General features: G+C 45.2%; 2 protein-coding genes across 13 annotated transcripts in view; one reads left to right on the top strand and one right to left on the bottom strand.

The window, feature by feature from the left end:
- The window catches only part of LOC146353333 (lysozyme C, milk isozyme-like), a 31,752-nt gene extending 24,167 nt beyond the window's left edge, over positions 1–7,585 (bottom strand). For 2 of the 3 annotated variants that reach the window (XM_084836257.1, XM_084836256.1), the window contains exons 1-2: positions 7,511–7,585; positions 4,392–4,533 (exon numbers count right to left, since the gene is read on the bottom strand). In XM_084836257.1, the coding sequence (XP_084692383.1) occupies positions 4,392–4,501 (110 nt within the window). In that variant the 5' untranslated portion in view covers positions 4,502–4,533; positions 7,511–7,585. Of the gene's footprint in view, positions 1–4,391; positions 4,534–7,058; positions 7,456–7,510 lie in introns of those variants that run through there. The other variant, XM_084836258.1, reaches the window with a different exon arrangement.
- Positions 7,586–7,881: 296 nt separating this feature from the next.
- LOC146353332 (RNA-binding protein 3-like) lies at positions 7,882–15,199 on the top strand. Of its 10 annotated transcripts, none has more exons than XR_014788044.1 (9): positions 7,882–7,919; positions 9,035–9,152; positions 9,246–9,352; positions 10,659–10,764; positions 10,863–10,938; positions 11,018–11,082; positions 13,859–13,978; positions 14,457–14,537; positions 14,707–15,199. XR_014788044.1 is itself a non-coding variant. In XM_084836261.1 (7 exons), exons 2-6 carry the CDS (start codon positions 9,050–9,052, stop codon positions 11,079–11,081), a joined length of 456 nt encoding a protein of 151 aa, XP_084692387.1. In that variant the 5' UTR covers positions 7,882–7,919; positions 9,035–9,049; the 3' UTR covers position 11,082; positions 11,468–12,103. The 10 variants fall into 10 exon arrangements, 4 of the variants coding, with proteins under 4 accessions (XP_084692387.1, XP_084692385.1, XP_084692389.1 ...); XR_014788045.1 differs by having other exon boundaries at positions 14,444–14,537; XR_014788042.1 differs by having other exon boundaries at positions 11,015–11,082.
- The last annotated feature ends 1,362 nt before the right edge of the window (positions 15,200–16,561 follow it).

Raw genomic sequence — 16,561 nt, 5'->3', positions numbered from 1 at the left:
GCATTTCACCCAACTTTGCAAACAGGCCCACTAAAGTTAATAGCCCCAAATAATGTTTTGCCAGCCAGCTTGCCCACACACAGCTACTGTATGCTAGTCCTTTTGTGGCCTCAAAGGAAAACAAATTGCAGATAATTCTTTCCTCACCAGTAGCAGCAGTGAGGAAAGAACAATGCTGGGGAGGGTCTCCACTCCCTTCCCCACAGAACCTCATACAGATCACTCTTTCCCTGCTACTGCTGCTAGCAGTGAGGAAGGAGCAGTCTGCATCAGGACCACTGAAGTGTGTACGCAAATGGGGATGCAGGCCTGACCCCTGAGCCAACATCACATGCAGCCTTTGGGGCCAAAAAGGTTGTGTTTCCAAGACTATGCACATTCTGCAGTTACATTGTACCAGCACAGAATCATAAAATCGTATATCAGGCACAGCATTCAGCATCCTAAGAAACAGCTTTCTCCCCCCCCGCCCCCATTTTTTGCTTTTTAAATCAAGTTTCTGGTCCTTAAGGCTGTGCAGATAGTATGGAAAGTATGTAGGCCATAGCTGGTAAAAACTCAGAAGGCAGGCAGAAGGGGCTAAACAGGCTTTCCAGTAGTCAAAGAGCAAGAATCCAGTATCGTGCATGCCTGACCAGAAAAAAACCAGCATAAAATGTAAGAAATTAGCAAATATATGCAAGCTACCTTAGTTTATATAATTTATATAGGTTGCAGGATTTAACTTTTCTTGATACAGATTTTTTTTTTTTTAAAGCACAGAGTACATGCACAGAGCACATTCTTGACATCACATAACGGTGTTCCGACATTACCAGAGACCCTTCAAGATACAACCAGGGAGAAAAAGGATGAGTAAAGCTAGGGTGGGATGGAATGGTTAGGTCCGAGATTACGGAAATCTCAAAATGTGGATATAGGTAACTTTGGTGTCAGAACACAGAGGTATCAGTGGATCCCCTTGTTTCCTTTCAGATATTGAAGTTCCCCTCTACAAGAAGTTTCCCAATCTACCGGGACTGGCAGGGGGCTCATTGCTCTCTCCCTCTGCCCCTTCCAGCCTGCACACAGCTGCCACCCCCACCCGTCGACGGCACCGGACTACCTTCAGCCAGGACCAGCTGGACCAGCTGGAGGAAGCATTTGCAAAAAATCACTACCCTGACATTTACTGCCGGGAGGAGCTGGCCAGGGCTACCAAACTCAATGAGGCTCGCATTCAGGTACCTGATCCATAGAGCCCAGAGAACATGGGACTAATTAAAAATGGCCTGCACAAGGCCATTTTGGAGAAGCTCCAAGGGGCCCCATTCCAGTGGTGGGCAGGGCCAAAGGCAAAAGGGGCGGGGCCAAGAATACCAGCCTATTGTAGCTTAGAGCTCTTCCTGCTAGTAACTAAGACTTAGGAGAGCCTCATTTCAACCTTTTCTAATGGGGGAAAACTGCACAAAAGTCAGGAAATCACCAAACGATTGGTCATTGAGGGAAAAGGGGTGGGGCCAGGGGAAGGGGCTGAGGCCATCTGGATTGGGATTGGCCCTCCAGGCAGGCTGGATTGGCCCAAAGGCCCGCGATTCAACACTCTGCTTTATATCATCATAGGACAAAAAAAGTTTTCTTTTTAGCCAAGTTGGGAACCACATTCTTTCCTCTGATGTTCTGAATTCCAACTGAATTAATTTCCTAGCAATAAACCAGTATCTTATTAACCGCATTAATGGGCCTACGGATTTGACGGCTGGCATCTATTTACACTTAAATGCTCATGAGTTACTGGTAAAGCGATATCTTGGTCCTCTATGAGAAACTGAGACACCTCCAAAGAGGATAAAATGAAAAGCCTATTTGGAGTGTTGGCAGCCAATGACATTTCCCCCCCTGATTTTTACAAAACTATTTGCCAAAGAACCAGCTGAGTGTGCAAAATGCGGGCAGTTTCTAAGAAACCCTGCTTGGCCCCTCACATTTCCCACAATTCAGTTCTATCTACCTGCAACATTGTTGTTCAGTCGTTCAGTCGTGTCCGACTCTTCGTGACCCCATGGACCACAGCATGCCAGGCCTTCCTGTCCTGCGCTCTCTCCCGGAGCGTGCTCAAGTCCATATTCATAAATGAGCAATACCAACACTGCCTTTTGTTGGTTGTGTCCATGATTCCTGTTGTATATTTTTCTAAACAAAGTATAATTTGTCCAACCCAATACTCCCTACAAACTTATCACCGAATTTCTGGCCTTCTGCTGATGTCCATCTCAGCTCCTTCCTGCTCATGGGCATATTCTTGGTAATCCCGTAAGGCTGGGATGGCCAACTTATATTTTTGTCAGGGACAATTCTGTTCTGTTATGTAACCAAACCTGTTAAAATACCTTGCCCTAGGCATATCATTCACAATATGCATTTTCTCTATCCTTGACAGGTTTGGTTCCAGAACAGGCGGGCAAAGCAACGAAAGCAGGAACGGACCCTGCTGAAACCAGGCAGCCCCAGCGTCTTCTCTGCCTGTCCCATGCCTGCAACTCCACCCCGACAATACCAATATCCCCCCACCCTTGGGTCACATCACCTGCCCCGCTTCCCTTCCACCTACACTCTGCCACCCCCGCCTCCCTCTGGGACCTCTGCCCAGTTCCCTTGCCCCGTTTCCCACCACCCTCAAACCTCCCGTACGCATGAAGACTGGTACAGCCCATTGCGTACCATTGGTTCCCCCACAGCTGCTCCACCACCTGCCATGATCTCTCTGAATCTCGACCCTAGCACTCACTGGAACTAACAGCTCTTTGCCTGCAGGGAATGAGTAGGATCCAGCAACACAGCACAGGGGAGATGGTCATAAAGCTACCCAAAGATGTATCTCATTGTCTTGTTTATTCTATCAGCCGGGTTTTCAATGAACAGTTATGCTTCATGGGCTTGACTCTACCAGTGATGAACTTTGGAGTAAGGGTGTACAGCTAGGATCTCCAACGTAGTGCCCCTGGCCACCGATGTCCCCACAGAGATCTCTCTGGGCATCTACCAGGCTCCCTGCCCCTCCTGACTTTTATTTTTTCTTATAATTTTTTTAAATTAAAAAATTAACTGGGAGGCTGGCAGGCTGCAAAATGAAACGATACCCTCCTCTGACATCTTTATTTGGCTTGAAAAGAGTGTATTTGTGTTTTGGAGCTCAGACCCCACCTCTGCCTTGTACTTAGGAACTTGGGAAAGTTACTTTTCTTTTAGTCTTGCCACTTTGCTTTCTGGGAAATGCGCGTGACTGGCTGCACCAACCACAGCAGCCATTTTATGAATGGTGCCCTCCCCATGGCAGCCATTTTGTGAGAGTGCTCATGTGACTCTCTCAAAATTCCAGATGTGCTCACTGGCCCAAAAAGGTTGAGGACCACTGGCATATAGGGCAGATGAAACCACTACCACTCACAAGGCAACACATAGCTACCTCTGGCAACTCCATGTCAACTTATCTGCTGAGGAATGCCTGCACATTTGCCACAGAACTCCTCTGCTTCTCTCAGAGGATTCTAGACTGTGCATTCAGCTCACACAAAATGCTGGTCAGGCCTGTTAAGCCTTATTCCCCCCACATGAATAACCTAGAATGCAACCTAGAACAACCCCCAAACTCCTCAGTGTCTGCACAGCAACTGACAATGATGGCCAAACTTTCCTGAAAGACAGCTTGCCCACATATCAGGAATGGTGGGCAAGCTGTCTTTCAGGAAAGCTTGCCCACCATTGCTGGTCGTGTTGAGGAACCCCTGACTAATGAACCTCAAGGACTCCTGGTAGGGCTGTGCATTTGTTTCAGGCAGAATGACAAACTGAACCAAATAGCATCCAATCACTTCAGTTTTCGGTTGTTCTGAGATGAATGCACAGAGGTACAAATGGATGTGTGTGTGTTTTTAAACTCCCATTCGTATCTTTCAGGGCTGGGGATTACGTATCTCTAGCAGCACTGATGGTGGCAGGTGCTGAATTCAACAGGCGTTCTTGGTAGCTGCCATTTCTTTTCCTAGAATACCCCAGATGTTGCATCTTTCCAGGGCATTCTGACAAAACAAAAAAAGAGTGTCAGCTGCCTGCAGGGGTCACCATTTTGTGGGTGGCAGATACCTGTTTTCTTTTGCAATGGCTGGGATATTGGAGTGGGGATGGTGACTGCCAGGAAGAAATGCCAAAATCAGCTCTGCTGCCACCACTGCACAGGCAATAGCAACAAAAATGGGAGGGTGGAGAACACCCCCCCCCCAAACACAAAAGATACAAAGACAAGTGTGAATAGCGAAACAAACATAAATGTAACAAATGTGATTTGTACAAATGAATAATGAAATGAATGCAATCTTTAATTTTAAAAAGAAACAAGGGGAAATCTTGCATACCTGTATTTCCCAGGATGCAGTCCAAAAACCATGTGCCATACTGGCTGGGGAAGATGAGAGATGTAATCTAGCACATCTGGAAGGCACAAGGTTGGGGAAGGCTGGATCATTTTTCAGCTTCAGCTTCTCTTCCACTTCACCCCTGCAAGTATTGAAGTTAAAGATCTGAGTAGGGTGGGTGGGTTTGTATACCCTCCAACATTTCACAAATGAAACTAGGGACACTCTTATGTATTAGCGGCACACCTCAAGTGTAACACCGTGAATCACTGTGGTTGTTTGCACAACACGACAGCCCACCCACAGTGTGGCTGCGGTGCATGTGGGGCACGTGTGGCCACCACTTTGAATATGTAACCCCCCCATAGTTTTAGGGTTACACAAGGCATAACCCATGCTCGCCGTGTTCGCACAATATGACAACCCCCGAGTGGGGGCTGTATATGCAACCTGACGCCTGCAGGTGCTATGGCTTGTCATGGGTTAAATAACCTACAACCATGGCATGTTGTCCAAACTTAGTCACTGCCTCAGGGTGATCCTGCCCATTAACCAGACTTCTGAAACAACAAAGCAGGCTATGTCAGTTTGGGGGGTTTCATTTTTAAAAAAACGAACAACAGTAGTGTTTTGAGGAATGCTTAATGTCACAATAGATCTGGTTCATATTACAGCTCTACTGCAACTGAAACACATTCAGCATCAACATCAATTATCTGAGGAGGGAAAAGATGGAAGGAAAGCAGTGCACTGGGATTTTATGTCTATATATATATATGCATTTGCATGCATGCACCTTAAATGAATGCATGTCCAGATACATCCACCTACCTACTTAGAGATTTAGACTGCAATCCCACACCCACGTAACTGGGAGTAAGCTCCATTTAACTTAAGGGGACTTACATCTGGGTAGACATATATAGGAAAGTACTATTCGACTGCAATCCTATGCACAGTTACCTGGGATTAAGTCCCATTGAACTCAGTGGGGTTTACTTCTGACTAGACATACGTCAGATTTGCACTATTAACTTCTAGATATTTTGGAGTTGGGGGGAGATAAAATTTGAAGTGTGTGCATGTGTGCGTGCATATTAATACAATTTTGCAAAGCCATCCCCCAAAGGCAAAATATGGACAGTGTATTTTCCAGGAACAGGTATGAGAAAAATAAGGACTGCCCCTTGTAAATAGAAACTGTTGAAACGCATGCTCCTGATCTCAAGTGGGCCTGCTTCTAAAAATCTGCACATGAACAAATTGTGTGGTGCACAGCCTGCCATTTCATATACTTAGTGGCCTGAAAATAATTGTGGACTGTTGATAACATGTAGTAAGGCAATTCTGTTTCTGCTGTACCCCAAAACAGCAAACATTTTTTAAACTGGTGCCATTTTTTTCCAGTGTAAATACAGCATATAACAGATGGAGAAGAACCTTCAGTGATGGGTAACAGTATGCAGAAGGGGTGGGGGCTCAAACAGTGGTCCTTGGTGCGAGATTACGGGATGTTGACTACACAAAAGCACCCCTATTGTCACATCTGTGTTATATTTTTATGAGCTGTGCACCTCTGCCATCCCCACTCTGTGGGAAGATAAAGCCCTTTCCAAGGCTGCCAGGGGTAGGCAACTTGAGGCCCTCCAGATGTTTTGGCCTACAACTCCCATCATCCCTCATCTCTGGCTATGGCTGATGGGAGGGCTACCCATTTAAGTCCACTACAGCAAACACACAAAAAGTATTGTGGCATCTTAAAAACTTAAAACAGTTTTACCCTGCAATCTCATGCATGTTCACTCGGAAGGGATTTCCGCTGTGTTCAATGGGGTTTATTCCTTTATGTACATTTACTCGGGGGTAAGAGAAAACCTCAGTGGAACAGCTCACAGGGTTGCAGTCCTGAACTGACTGAGCAAACCCCGTTTTTTCCAGTAGGACTTGCTTCTAAGGGCCAAAAGAAAGATTACTTTAAATCCGTGTCCAGCAAGCACGCCTTTTTTACTCTACAGTAAGTGCTGGGGGCCCGATAGGGATCATAACCCCTCACCCACCTGCCACGCTAAGATCCTAACCCGGATCGGCACCTCTATAGCTACTCTAGAGTAAAGAAAAAAGGCGGGCTGCTAGACACAGATTTAAAGTAATGTCCGATCTGGCCCCAAGCAAACGTGCGTGGAATCAGGCAGTATGGCATCGCAAGGGGAGGTGGGTGCGTGTGGCGAAACTCCTGCGCAGCAGCACCCTCCTAAAAGCGGCTCTCTGCTGTAAATCTCAAGATGGTCACGTAACGCGGGTAGGAATTGAATAGGTCCCGGTTGTCGTTTTAAATTCGGAATACAAAAAGACCCGTTTTAATGGTTGCATAGCGGCGGTTCTGTTTCCCTTTGCGGCTGGTAGAATCTTTCACGGAGGAGACAAATACATAGGAAATTGACAGAAGAAGTCAAGTAATAGCTCAAGCCTATGCACATTTACTCGGAAGGAATTCCCCCTGTGTCCAATGAGGCTTACTCCCTATTGTGTGTGATCTCGATGGGGTTTCCATTTGAGTTGACACGTATAGATAGGATCACGCTGCTGGCAGAGGCTCCCTTGCGTTGCAGTGCTTTGAAACAATCGTGCCAATAAATAAATAATTAAAAAGTTAAATAGGGCGGACACCTTTCTTTTCTGGAAAGGCAGATCTTTTATCTGTTCAACAGGATCCTTTCCCTTTTCTGGCCGGATACGCACTTCTCTTTTTGTTTCCTTCTGATTGCCCAACAATTAATTACAAGCTCTCCTTTCGCGTCTTTCTGGCAGAACGGGCGGTTTGACTAGCGGGCCAAATGCATTGCTTGGAAGGGGAAAGGGAGAGGATCATTGAATTTCCAAACTTCTTTGTAACTCTCAATTAAAACAAAACAAATTAAGAACGTCTGCCAAATGCCTGCTTTTAAGTTCCCTGTTTTGTCTTCCTTCCCATACCCAGATCAGCCCAAGTATCCTTTTTCCCCTGAGCGCCATCCCCCACCTTCTTCCCCCCTTCTTCCAACTGCCAAGGAAGATGCCCCCCCCCCCCAGAGAGCTAAATTGTGATTATTTCAAAGGGAGGGAGACTCTGTTTTATTTACATTCTCGTTTTTCCTCCTCCATATGCATTTCCACCTCTCCTGGACCGCATACAGAGAAATCCAATCGGAACCGGAAGTGAGGGCTGTGCGGAACATAATTAAAATATATATTTCTCTTTGTGAGAAATTGGTGATGATAAGGCGGAAGCCTGTATGAGCGCAGGAAGGACCCGGATGCTACACATCTTTTTGGAGGGAGAAAGCTGACTAAATACCCGGATGTCCCAGTGAACGCTCTAGCGTCTCAGAGCCGCGTCTATTCAGGGGCGCATGCGTAGTCACCTATGCCCATAGAAAGGCACGGCGGACGTCACGTGATCACATGTGGTGGGCGGGCCTCCATATAAGCGTCGAGCGGGCGGTGCCTCGGCCGCATTTTCAGCTGCTCCAGCCCGGAAAACATCTCTTGGTAAGCTAGAAATAGCGGGCTTTGGCTTTTGTTGTTGCGGCGGTGAAGGGTTCTTTGAATCTTGCTGCTAAGTCTCGTGCGAAAGTGATGGCGGCAGCCGTTCTTTGATAGTGACGGCGTAAGGAAAGAGGGAAGGGGGCGCGAGCGCTCCAACGCGGCTTGAAAGCGCACGCGCGTTCTTGGGGCGGCCTTCAGGGTGCGAGTGGTGTGCGCATGCGGCGAGGATCCGCGCTGTTCCTCGAGCTGCGAAAGGAAGTGCGCGCATGTGTGGAGGGGTTCTGTAGTGTGTGGAGTGGGAGCGGGAGGAGGAGGAGGAGGAAGAAGAAGGGGTGAAGCGGCTCCATCGGGTGCGCGCGAAGAATTCCGCGCGCAGGGCGCGAGGCCATGCAGCCGCCGCCATCTTTGGCTCTCCTGATGCCCCTCTTGTCTGAGCTGGGGGTTAACAAGATGGCGCTTGAGGCGGGGAAATGGAGGCCGGCCTTGAGGCGGGGAGGAAGAAGCGCTCTTTCCTTCCTCTCTCCCCACGCCGCGGCCTTGCGCTGCCTTGCCCCGGGGAGCTGGTAGTTTCGGCTTTCTGGCTAGTAAGGTAGGAAGCGGGGCGGGGGCGTGTCCTAAGGCCGCCTCCTCTAAGGCGACGTGAACCAAAGCTTGTAGGTAGCTGCAGGAAGCGAGGCGATAGCTTGAGCAGCGCCTTTTGGGGCGGAAGAATGGGGGTCTGGGACAGTCTTCCGTGGCGTCTTGGAGGAATAAGCTAACATCCCTCGTTCGGAGCGGACTCGAATTCTGAGGGGGCTGCCGCTGTGAGTTTCGAAGAGGCGGCATAAACCTCCATCCAGGTTGTGTTAAAGTAGGCGTTGTGGCGTCCCATGAAAGATGATTACTCCCCGTAGAAACGGTCTGACCAACAGTACTGAAAGTAGTGGGGAAGGATATATAAGGATATATAGCCTTTAAAATGTATCAAGAATTTGATGTGCTAGGTTGTCTTCAACTGCACTTGCTAATTCTCCTTTAGCACAACAACGGGGGCTTTTCCTCATGCTCTCATAAGGGAATAATTCAACACTATATCTCCTGTTACTGATCTGTACTATTTCTGTATTTCTGTGCTTCAGACTCCTAACACCATCATGTCTTCTGAAGAAGGAAAGCTGTTTGTTGGGGGACTAAATTTTGATACTGATGAACAAGGCCTGGAGCAGCATTTCAGCTCTTTTGGTCCCATTTCTGAAGGCAAGTATCTTTGGTTAGATGAGGGGAGGGAGTTGATTTTCAGCTCAGTGTAAGGAGCTGGATAACGTTTCCTGCTTTCTCTTGTGTTCCTAGTTGTTGTGATCAAAGACAAAGAGACCCAGAGATCAAGAGGCTTTGGCTTTATCACCTTTGCCAATCCAGAACATGCGTCAGATGCCATGAGAGCCATGAATGGAGAGGTGAGAAATTTAGAAATTGCTCCGTGCCTGCTGTGTTGTGGCTGCTTTAAACACATGAGACAAAGGGATAACATGGTCCTGGGCATGAAAATAATTACTGCAGTATCGATTTTTGATCTTAAAATTTTCTCTAAACAAGAATTACATAAGCAAGCTATTTTTTCTTACTTGCAATGTGTAACCCAATAGACAATGGGAGAGGGGTATTGCAGAGTGTACATGTGTCATCTAAATGAACATGTGCTCACTAGGCTTGTCCTTGGCCTCTTTAAGAGTTGAGTGATAAAGTGCCATCAACCTACCCAATGTATTGCTGAAGAGAGACAGCCATGTTTGTAAAAGACAAAACTGGTATGGGGCTTCATTCCATGGTCCCATCTGAACTGCCTCTCCTGGAGTTGCTCATGGTTCATATTAGTCTCACGGCTGTGTCCTAACTTGTTAGAGTGGTTACCTGCATCCCTGTGGCACTTCTGCCCCTTTTTTATATATCGTATGGCACGTTTACATCGCATCACAATAAAAACATAAAGCATAATAAATAATTTTTCCCCCTTTTCCTTTCAGAGGCTTCTTGCTGACCTGAGCCCTTAGCTGTGTACTCTCAAGGAGCTGTTATTGCAGCCTTCTCCAACCTTGGTGCCCTTCAGATCTTTTGGACTTCAACTCCCATTAGTTTCTGCTGGCATGGCCAATGGTCAGGAATGCTGGAAGTTGTAGTCCAAAACCACACCATGTTGGGAAGGCAGTTTTAATTAGGCTGCATTTCCACCAACCCCTTCACATTTTAGACAAGTTGCTCTTGCAGGTTGTCTACCACTTGCTTTTTCAGGATTACTCACCCTCTCTCTCCCCCACCCACCCACCCACCTGTAAATACCTGGCTCCTTTCTCTAATTGAGTTTCTCAAAAGAATTCCCAGTTTTTAAAGAATATTGATCTCTTCACCAGGAAGGGGACTTTCAAAGTGTCTCAGTGTGATACGGAATGTACAAGCTCTAATAAGACTAGCTTCTCATTGCATGTACATTTCAAAAGGAGTTCAGGATAGGGGATTTCAGATTGAAGACAGTTCACCATCCTTGTCCATGTAGGGTTGGGGAACAGAAGAAATAGCCTAAAATTAAGGAATTCAGAGGGGCTCTGTAGCAGAAGTTCAAATTTCAAGCAGTTGAAACTAGTTGTCTTGATTTTCTATTCTATATTGAAGATTGCACAGAATTTGTGTAATTGTAAAGGCCAAAAAATTAGATTGTGAAGGTTTAATCAGGTGACCATCATAATTAAAGCACTTATTCATCATCAGTCTGTAGACGGGCGCCAGATCAGAGTTGACCATGCAGGGAAATCTTCCCGTGGATCCAGAGGAGGCTACTTTGGAGGCAGGGGGCGAGGCCGTGGCTATTCCCGAGGTGAGTATAAGGAGATGGTGACAATATTTTCATGCATTGGAGGGAAGGTTGGGTTGCTGGTGGTTTAGCTGTCACTGAAACAACTTTTTCCACTACAGGTGGCGGAGACAGAAGCTACGGTGGACGCTACGACAACCGAAGTGGGGGCTACAGTGGTTCTCGGGACTACAGCAGGTAATTGTGGTGGAGTGCTCTGCTTTACAGTTCAGTTTCATTGAGCAGATGTAAAACACAAGTGCTTTGTTTTCAGAAGTCAGGGAGGCTATAATGACCGCTACTCCTCAGGAGGCTCTTACAGAGACAACTATGACAACTGAGGTAAGTGGGTCTTGGGAAGGGATTAAAAATGCTGCCTTGTCAATATGCCCTTACACTTTCAGTGTTCCGACTTACACTGGGTAGCGGCAGAAACTACAGCTCCCTACTGAGTTGTTAGTATCAAAGATGTTCTTTCCGCATATCTGCCACTGACTCAAATCAAAACATTGCAGGCCTCCATTCACATTACTGATAAGTAACTTAAATGCATGTTGGACCTTAAAGAGCTCTTTTTAACTTCAAATTGCAAAGTTGTCAAGAGTGCTAACTGGGGGAGGGCCTGAGATTCCTAGCAACACTAATCTAAAAAGTCTAGGAGTGGTGAAATGCTGCAACATGTCCATGTGCTTGTGCCTTTATGATTGTACCTGCTTCTTGTCCTCAGCTCACACCGAGTAAAAATCCTTCCTGAATCAAGATCGTCCTTCCAATGGCCGTATTTATAAAGATTTTTGGAGCTTCGCTGAATCTTGTTTAGTTACCTACTTGTATCTTCCCCTATATAGCTTTTGTCACATGCAGCCTGAAAGCTTCCTCTGCAAGATGGCCTGTTTAGACTTTGCTCAAGAGTTGGTTTTTTTCAAGAGTGGTTTTTAAGCATTTTTGAAATCCAGTTTTATTTGTCTTGCTTTCTCAATCCAAGGTTTCTTTTAACTTGATACGTAGGGCCCTACAATTTAAAACTGCTGGAAGCTGAGCAAACTTTTTCGGAAAAGTGCAATGCACTTAAAAGTTCAACTCTTAGCATAGCAAGGGAGGGTGACAAAGGCAAACCACCTTGGTATTACTAAAGAGTTAAATGATTCACGTTGGTCATTAGTAAAAGCTATTTTACTGTAAAGTAAACCCAGAACTCGAATTAAATGCTTTGAGAGGTTCTTGAAAATGTTTGTTTATATTGTCCTTTTTTTACTGGAAGAAACATGCATAATTCAATTGACATTGTATTTGAAGTGGATAAGGAAGTTCCTGTACTGAGTTTTTGGCTTTACGAAGCCCATTAAAATCCCATCTGAAACAATTCTCTGCTCTTGACGTTTGACATCACATTGCACCGCACAACTTGGATAGCTTAGTGGCAAGTAAGCAAAAAGCATTTGGGGCCTCACCTTGGGGTAAATTGCCCAGGTAATGAGTTTGATATACACCAGTACTTCAAAAAGTTGATGTGAGATGAAAACAGGAAAACTGGGCAACACAGGGCAGATCAATTGAAAACCTGGTCTGCTCCTGTTCAAACTGGTTGGTTAAGGGATATTCTAGCATGACCTGATGCCATAATCTGTAGAAGCATCTTGCAAGTATCTATGTAACTTTGTATCAAACAACTCTTGGATTCTAAATATAACTCAAATTTGCATCAGCCAATGCTTCTCATTCCCTAGAATGTTTGGAGGTGTCAGTATCAACATTGCAGTGCTATCCTGAGGAAACAAATGTTTACTCATAAGTGGGTAGGGGCTGAAACAGTTTCACAGCCCAGGGACTGGTGGTGGTGAAATAGCTCTGGAGTCATTACAAATGTAAGTGAGTTCCTTAACGCAGTGGTACCTAAAAACCTTGGGTTTTGTAGCTTGCCAGGGAAGTAGTTCTGTAACTGAGCCTTGATTCTTAAAGGCAAATCATTTCTGTTTGGGAGTTGATACTGCCATAGATGGAACAAGATACAGGATGCTAAGCACAAATTTGTGTGGTAGGAATGCACCTTGTGCTGTATGCTAACACTAGACTTTGTAATGTCTCAACTCCTAAACGTTCAAATAAGTAATGAATAAAGGCCTGGTACCTCTTGCTACAATTGTAACACACTTTAGTATTGCTGTTGCTAGGGAGGAAGACATGGGAAGGAACCTGCCTCACTTGTACAAATACTCTTAAAAGTAGGATGTGTCCTACTTGGTTTGGAAAAAATTGATTTTGCTAGATGAGTTGGTGGAGAAGGAAGCTCTTCAAATTGGGGGGCCTGAGGCTTTGTTCAGGGTTAGGGCTGAAGTGATGATGGTGCCTAGATGGGCCTACCTGTAGTTAGCTCTGTCCTGTTCTTACACTGTGAGAATTCTCTGCTAGCGTGTGGAAGCCAGTGTCCTTGGAGACCCCGAAGTGTGTTGTGCCTCCTTCAGTGCGATCCATGTGAGACGAAAGCTGCTCTTGGCTAGTTCATTTGTGGAAATAGTCCTGTATTTCGAGGTAACTCTTTTGCTCATGTCTGCATCTTCTCTCCCACAGAGCTCCATTCTTGTGGCTACAGCAAACCACTGGTTCTTGCTTTTGACAAACTTACTGGACAAGTCTGGGGTCTCCTTGGACCCCAGGAGAACTTGGACTGAATCTGCTACTATGTTTTTATCCTGGGGGGAGGGCCTGCCTGGCTCCTGCGACTTGAGATCCTACTTTCAAAAGGGGAAGGCAGTCAGCTAAACAATACTCAGATTCATCCAGCTGTCTCTGCTGTCAGTTTTGTCCAATATCTTGTAATCGTACCTTGTGTGGACCTCGCACTGTTACTTGGAAAGGTCTTTCCCAGTGCAGCATGGTTTGGGTGTGTGGGAGGCTTTTGTTCCCACTTCATAAAGCAACTTTTCCATTTCTTAGTATGTGGTTTTGGACAAGGATCTAATTATGGGAGAAAAAATCTGATCATTAACTTGGGGAGTCTCCTGAGGGCTAGGTGAACAACATCACCTAGGCTTGGAGTATCCTGTTAGGCCAGTATAATCTGAATATAATGAGAATTTGAATGAACTTGTGTTAAGTGACACTGACTTCTTTTTGGCAGGTGAGAGATGATGATGGCTACTCTGTCCTGAAAGAGTAAGCACTGGCCAGTTGATCCTGCAATGAAGTACTAGAATAGGCCGTGACTGCTTCAGTTGGGATCCTGAATCCATGCTATGAAGTAAGCAGGGTTTCTCCCTCAGCATAATATCAAGTCTTCAGTCACCCTTAGTATCATACCCACTACAGTTTAAGCAGATGGTCCTCATGCAAGACTAGATGGAAGATAAACCTCCATTGTGAGGGACAGGACAAGAGCCTGATGCTAGTAAATTGGTATTCAATTTCAGTGGTCATGTGCAGAGTGTAACTCCTTCCCTACAGTTTCTTGGTTGGAGAAACCCTACACCACTTTCAAGTGGTGTAGGGTAAGTGGTGGCCCATCTTCCATATGATGCTTCTGGTGCACTAACAGATGTAATAATTTTGGGGCATGTCACAGAAGCAAATGTTTTTTTAAAAATCGCTCAATGGGAAATGCTGTAGAAAAATAAGCTAAGATTCCTGCAACTAGAAACTAGCACTGCTGTGCTCAAATCCTGTCTTAAGGTATCTGGGGGCAGCCTGTATAACAACTGACCAGCAGTTCCTTTTTTCAGGTCTTCCTATAACTGCTGAAATACGTGACAAGTGGGCAAGAGGAAGATGCCTCTTGTGGAGACACCAGCTCAGCCTGACAGGTTTGTTTAAAGAAAATTGTGTAGATGTACCTGAAGGGGGGCTTTGCATTTTGGGCAAGACTTCTGCACAAAAGCCTTCAGCACAAGCTGTGTTAATAGTTAACTTGCTTTGCACTTAACCAGTGTCTTAGTTCAGTATGCTAACTCAATTTCTTACATTCCATATCAGGTTGGTGGCGCTACTGGAATTGACTTCTGTCAGGACTGATGTAACACCGTGGCAATGTAACAGAACAATTACGGACTGCCATTGGGTTCTGCATGCAGTGCTGTTGGAATATAACTACTTATCAGAAGGGCATTTAGCTAACACAGTGATCATAGTTTGGACCAATGATCCAAGTGAAAATTGGGAAGAGTGTCCCAGCAGCTTGCTGAATGTTGATAATTGCAGATATCCATTCATGTGGACCAGCACCTTTTGAAATTGTATGAGAATGGTGGGTCATAGCTGGGATATGTATGTACCATGCTGGGGTTAAAACATGTTAAGTTTGTAATGGGAAGAATCCTGCAATAGGCGAATGTGTATAAAGTCATAACAATGCTCTAAAGCTCTAAGAGTAATGCAGGTATTGAAAGAAGATATTCTGCATGCCCCATGCCATTTTGGACTTAAGCTGTCAACATAGTATAGCTTCTAATAAAACTGTGATGGAACAGTCGCTGGCTTAGTGTTGTATTTCCTGCCATTCTACATCTTCAGTACAAGAGGTACAGAATATTTAATGGTAAAATCTAAATGCTTTGGGGGCTTTAAGCATCCCTTGCATGAGTTACGTTTTATAAGTGGTTACATGTCTGATTTTCTACTTGTGAATTTGGAGGGTCACATTAAAATCTAATCACTCCTGAAAAAGATCTTCCTATTGCTGTAAGCAACAATGAAGGGGGACATCAACTGAAGTAAGCTACCCTTTTGCATTAAGCACTGCAATAGTCCCTGTTGCTGTCACACCTAGAACCTGAAATTGGGGATCTCCAGCCTGCCATCCTCTGAGCTTGTTTGCAGACTTCACCTGTGTCCCTGCAGTGAAGATGTGAATCAAATGGGAGGGAAGAGTTATCTGAAAGCCAGAGGCTTGTGTACAAAGAACTGCCTTGCATTATTAGTAAACCCCCAGCATTGTTCTGTGATCTTTACCTACCCCCTTTCCATAACTTTGCTTTGGAAGTAGCTAAACCTTGGGCCTGCTAGAGGGGTACAGATAGCTTCTGATCCATGTCTTGTGGGGAGGAAGGTTGAATATCTGAATCCAGCATGTAATGTTTCATATCCTACATGTGAGAGGCACTATTGTCTCTTGAACAGAGGCTCCCCAAAAGATTTCACCTGTTAACATTTATTAGAAGGAGCTTTTGTGGAAAAAGTTTTGCTGTGTAATACTTAAAACTGGTGAGAGTTCAGGTTTCAACTCACACTTCTACTTGACACATTTTAGTACATCACACTTCCTGTATTTCACCTTTAAGTGTGGCTTTGATCTCCAGCATTCTGTTACCTGCCTTGTGGGAACTTGGCAAGGTGACTGAATTTGATGGAAAAACACTCAAAATGCCTTAAATTGCTATAGGTGTACTGTGTCAACTTCCTCTGACTGATGGAATGCAATGTTTTATTGCCACACAGGGCAAAGGATAATATAGTAAATGCATATGCAGAAGATCTAGTATATGAAAGATCTCTATGCAGTAGATCTTATTTGCACATGGAGTGTTCTGTTATAGTTGTTTGCAAGGGTGTATCCAAACCATGGTGGAAGAAGGTCCTGCCATTACTTCTGATTTCATACCTGCTAACACACTAATCCATGCAGTGCAGGTACTGATAAAATAGTATGGGTTAGTTTAAATACGCATAAAAGTCATGCATGTTTTTTTCAAGAACCTTGTGTTAAGCGATCGTTTTCACTGCTACTTCCTGGATGCGTGTTGAGCCTTTCAAGAAGTATGCAAGCTTCTGAGGGGGGGTCTCCCCTAATGAGTTTTGAGTAACTTGAAAACTTGCTCATTGTTTACATCAG

Source organism: Heloderma suspectum, chromosome 2, assembly GCF_057233095.1.
Source record: "Heloderma suspectum isolate Gila_16-S chromosome 2, 16-S_ref, whole genome shotgun sequence".
In the NCBI taxonomy this organism is placed as follows: Eukaryota; Metazoa; Chordata; class Lepidosauria; order Squamata; family Helodermatidae; genus Heloderma; species Heloderma suspectum.
Note: the sequence above shows the minus strand (reverse complement) of the source record. Positions and strands in the feature narration are given on the sequence as shown.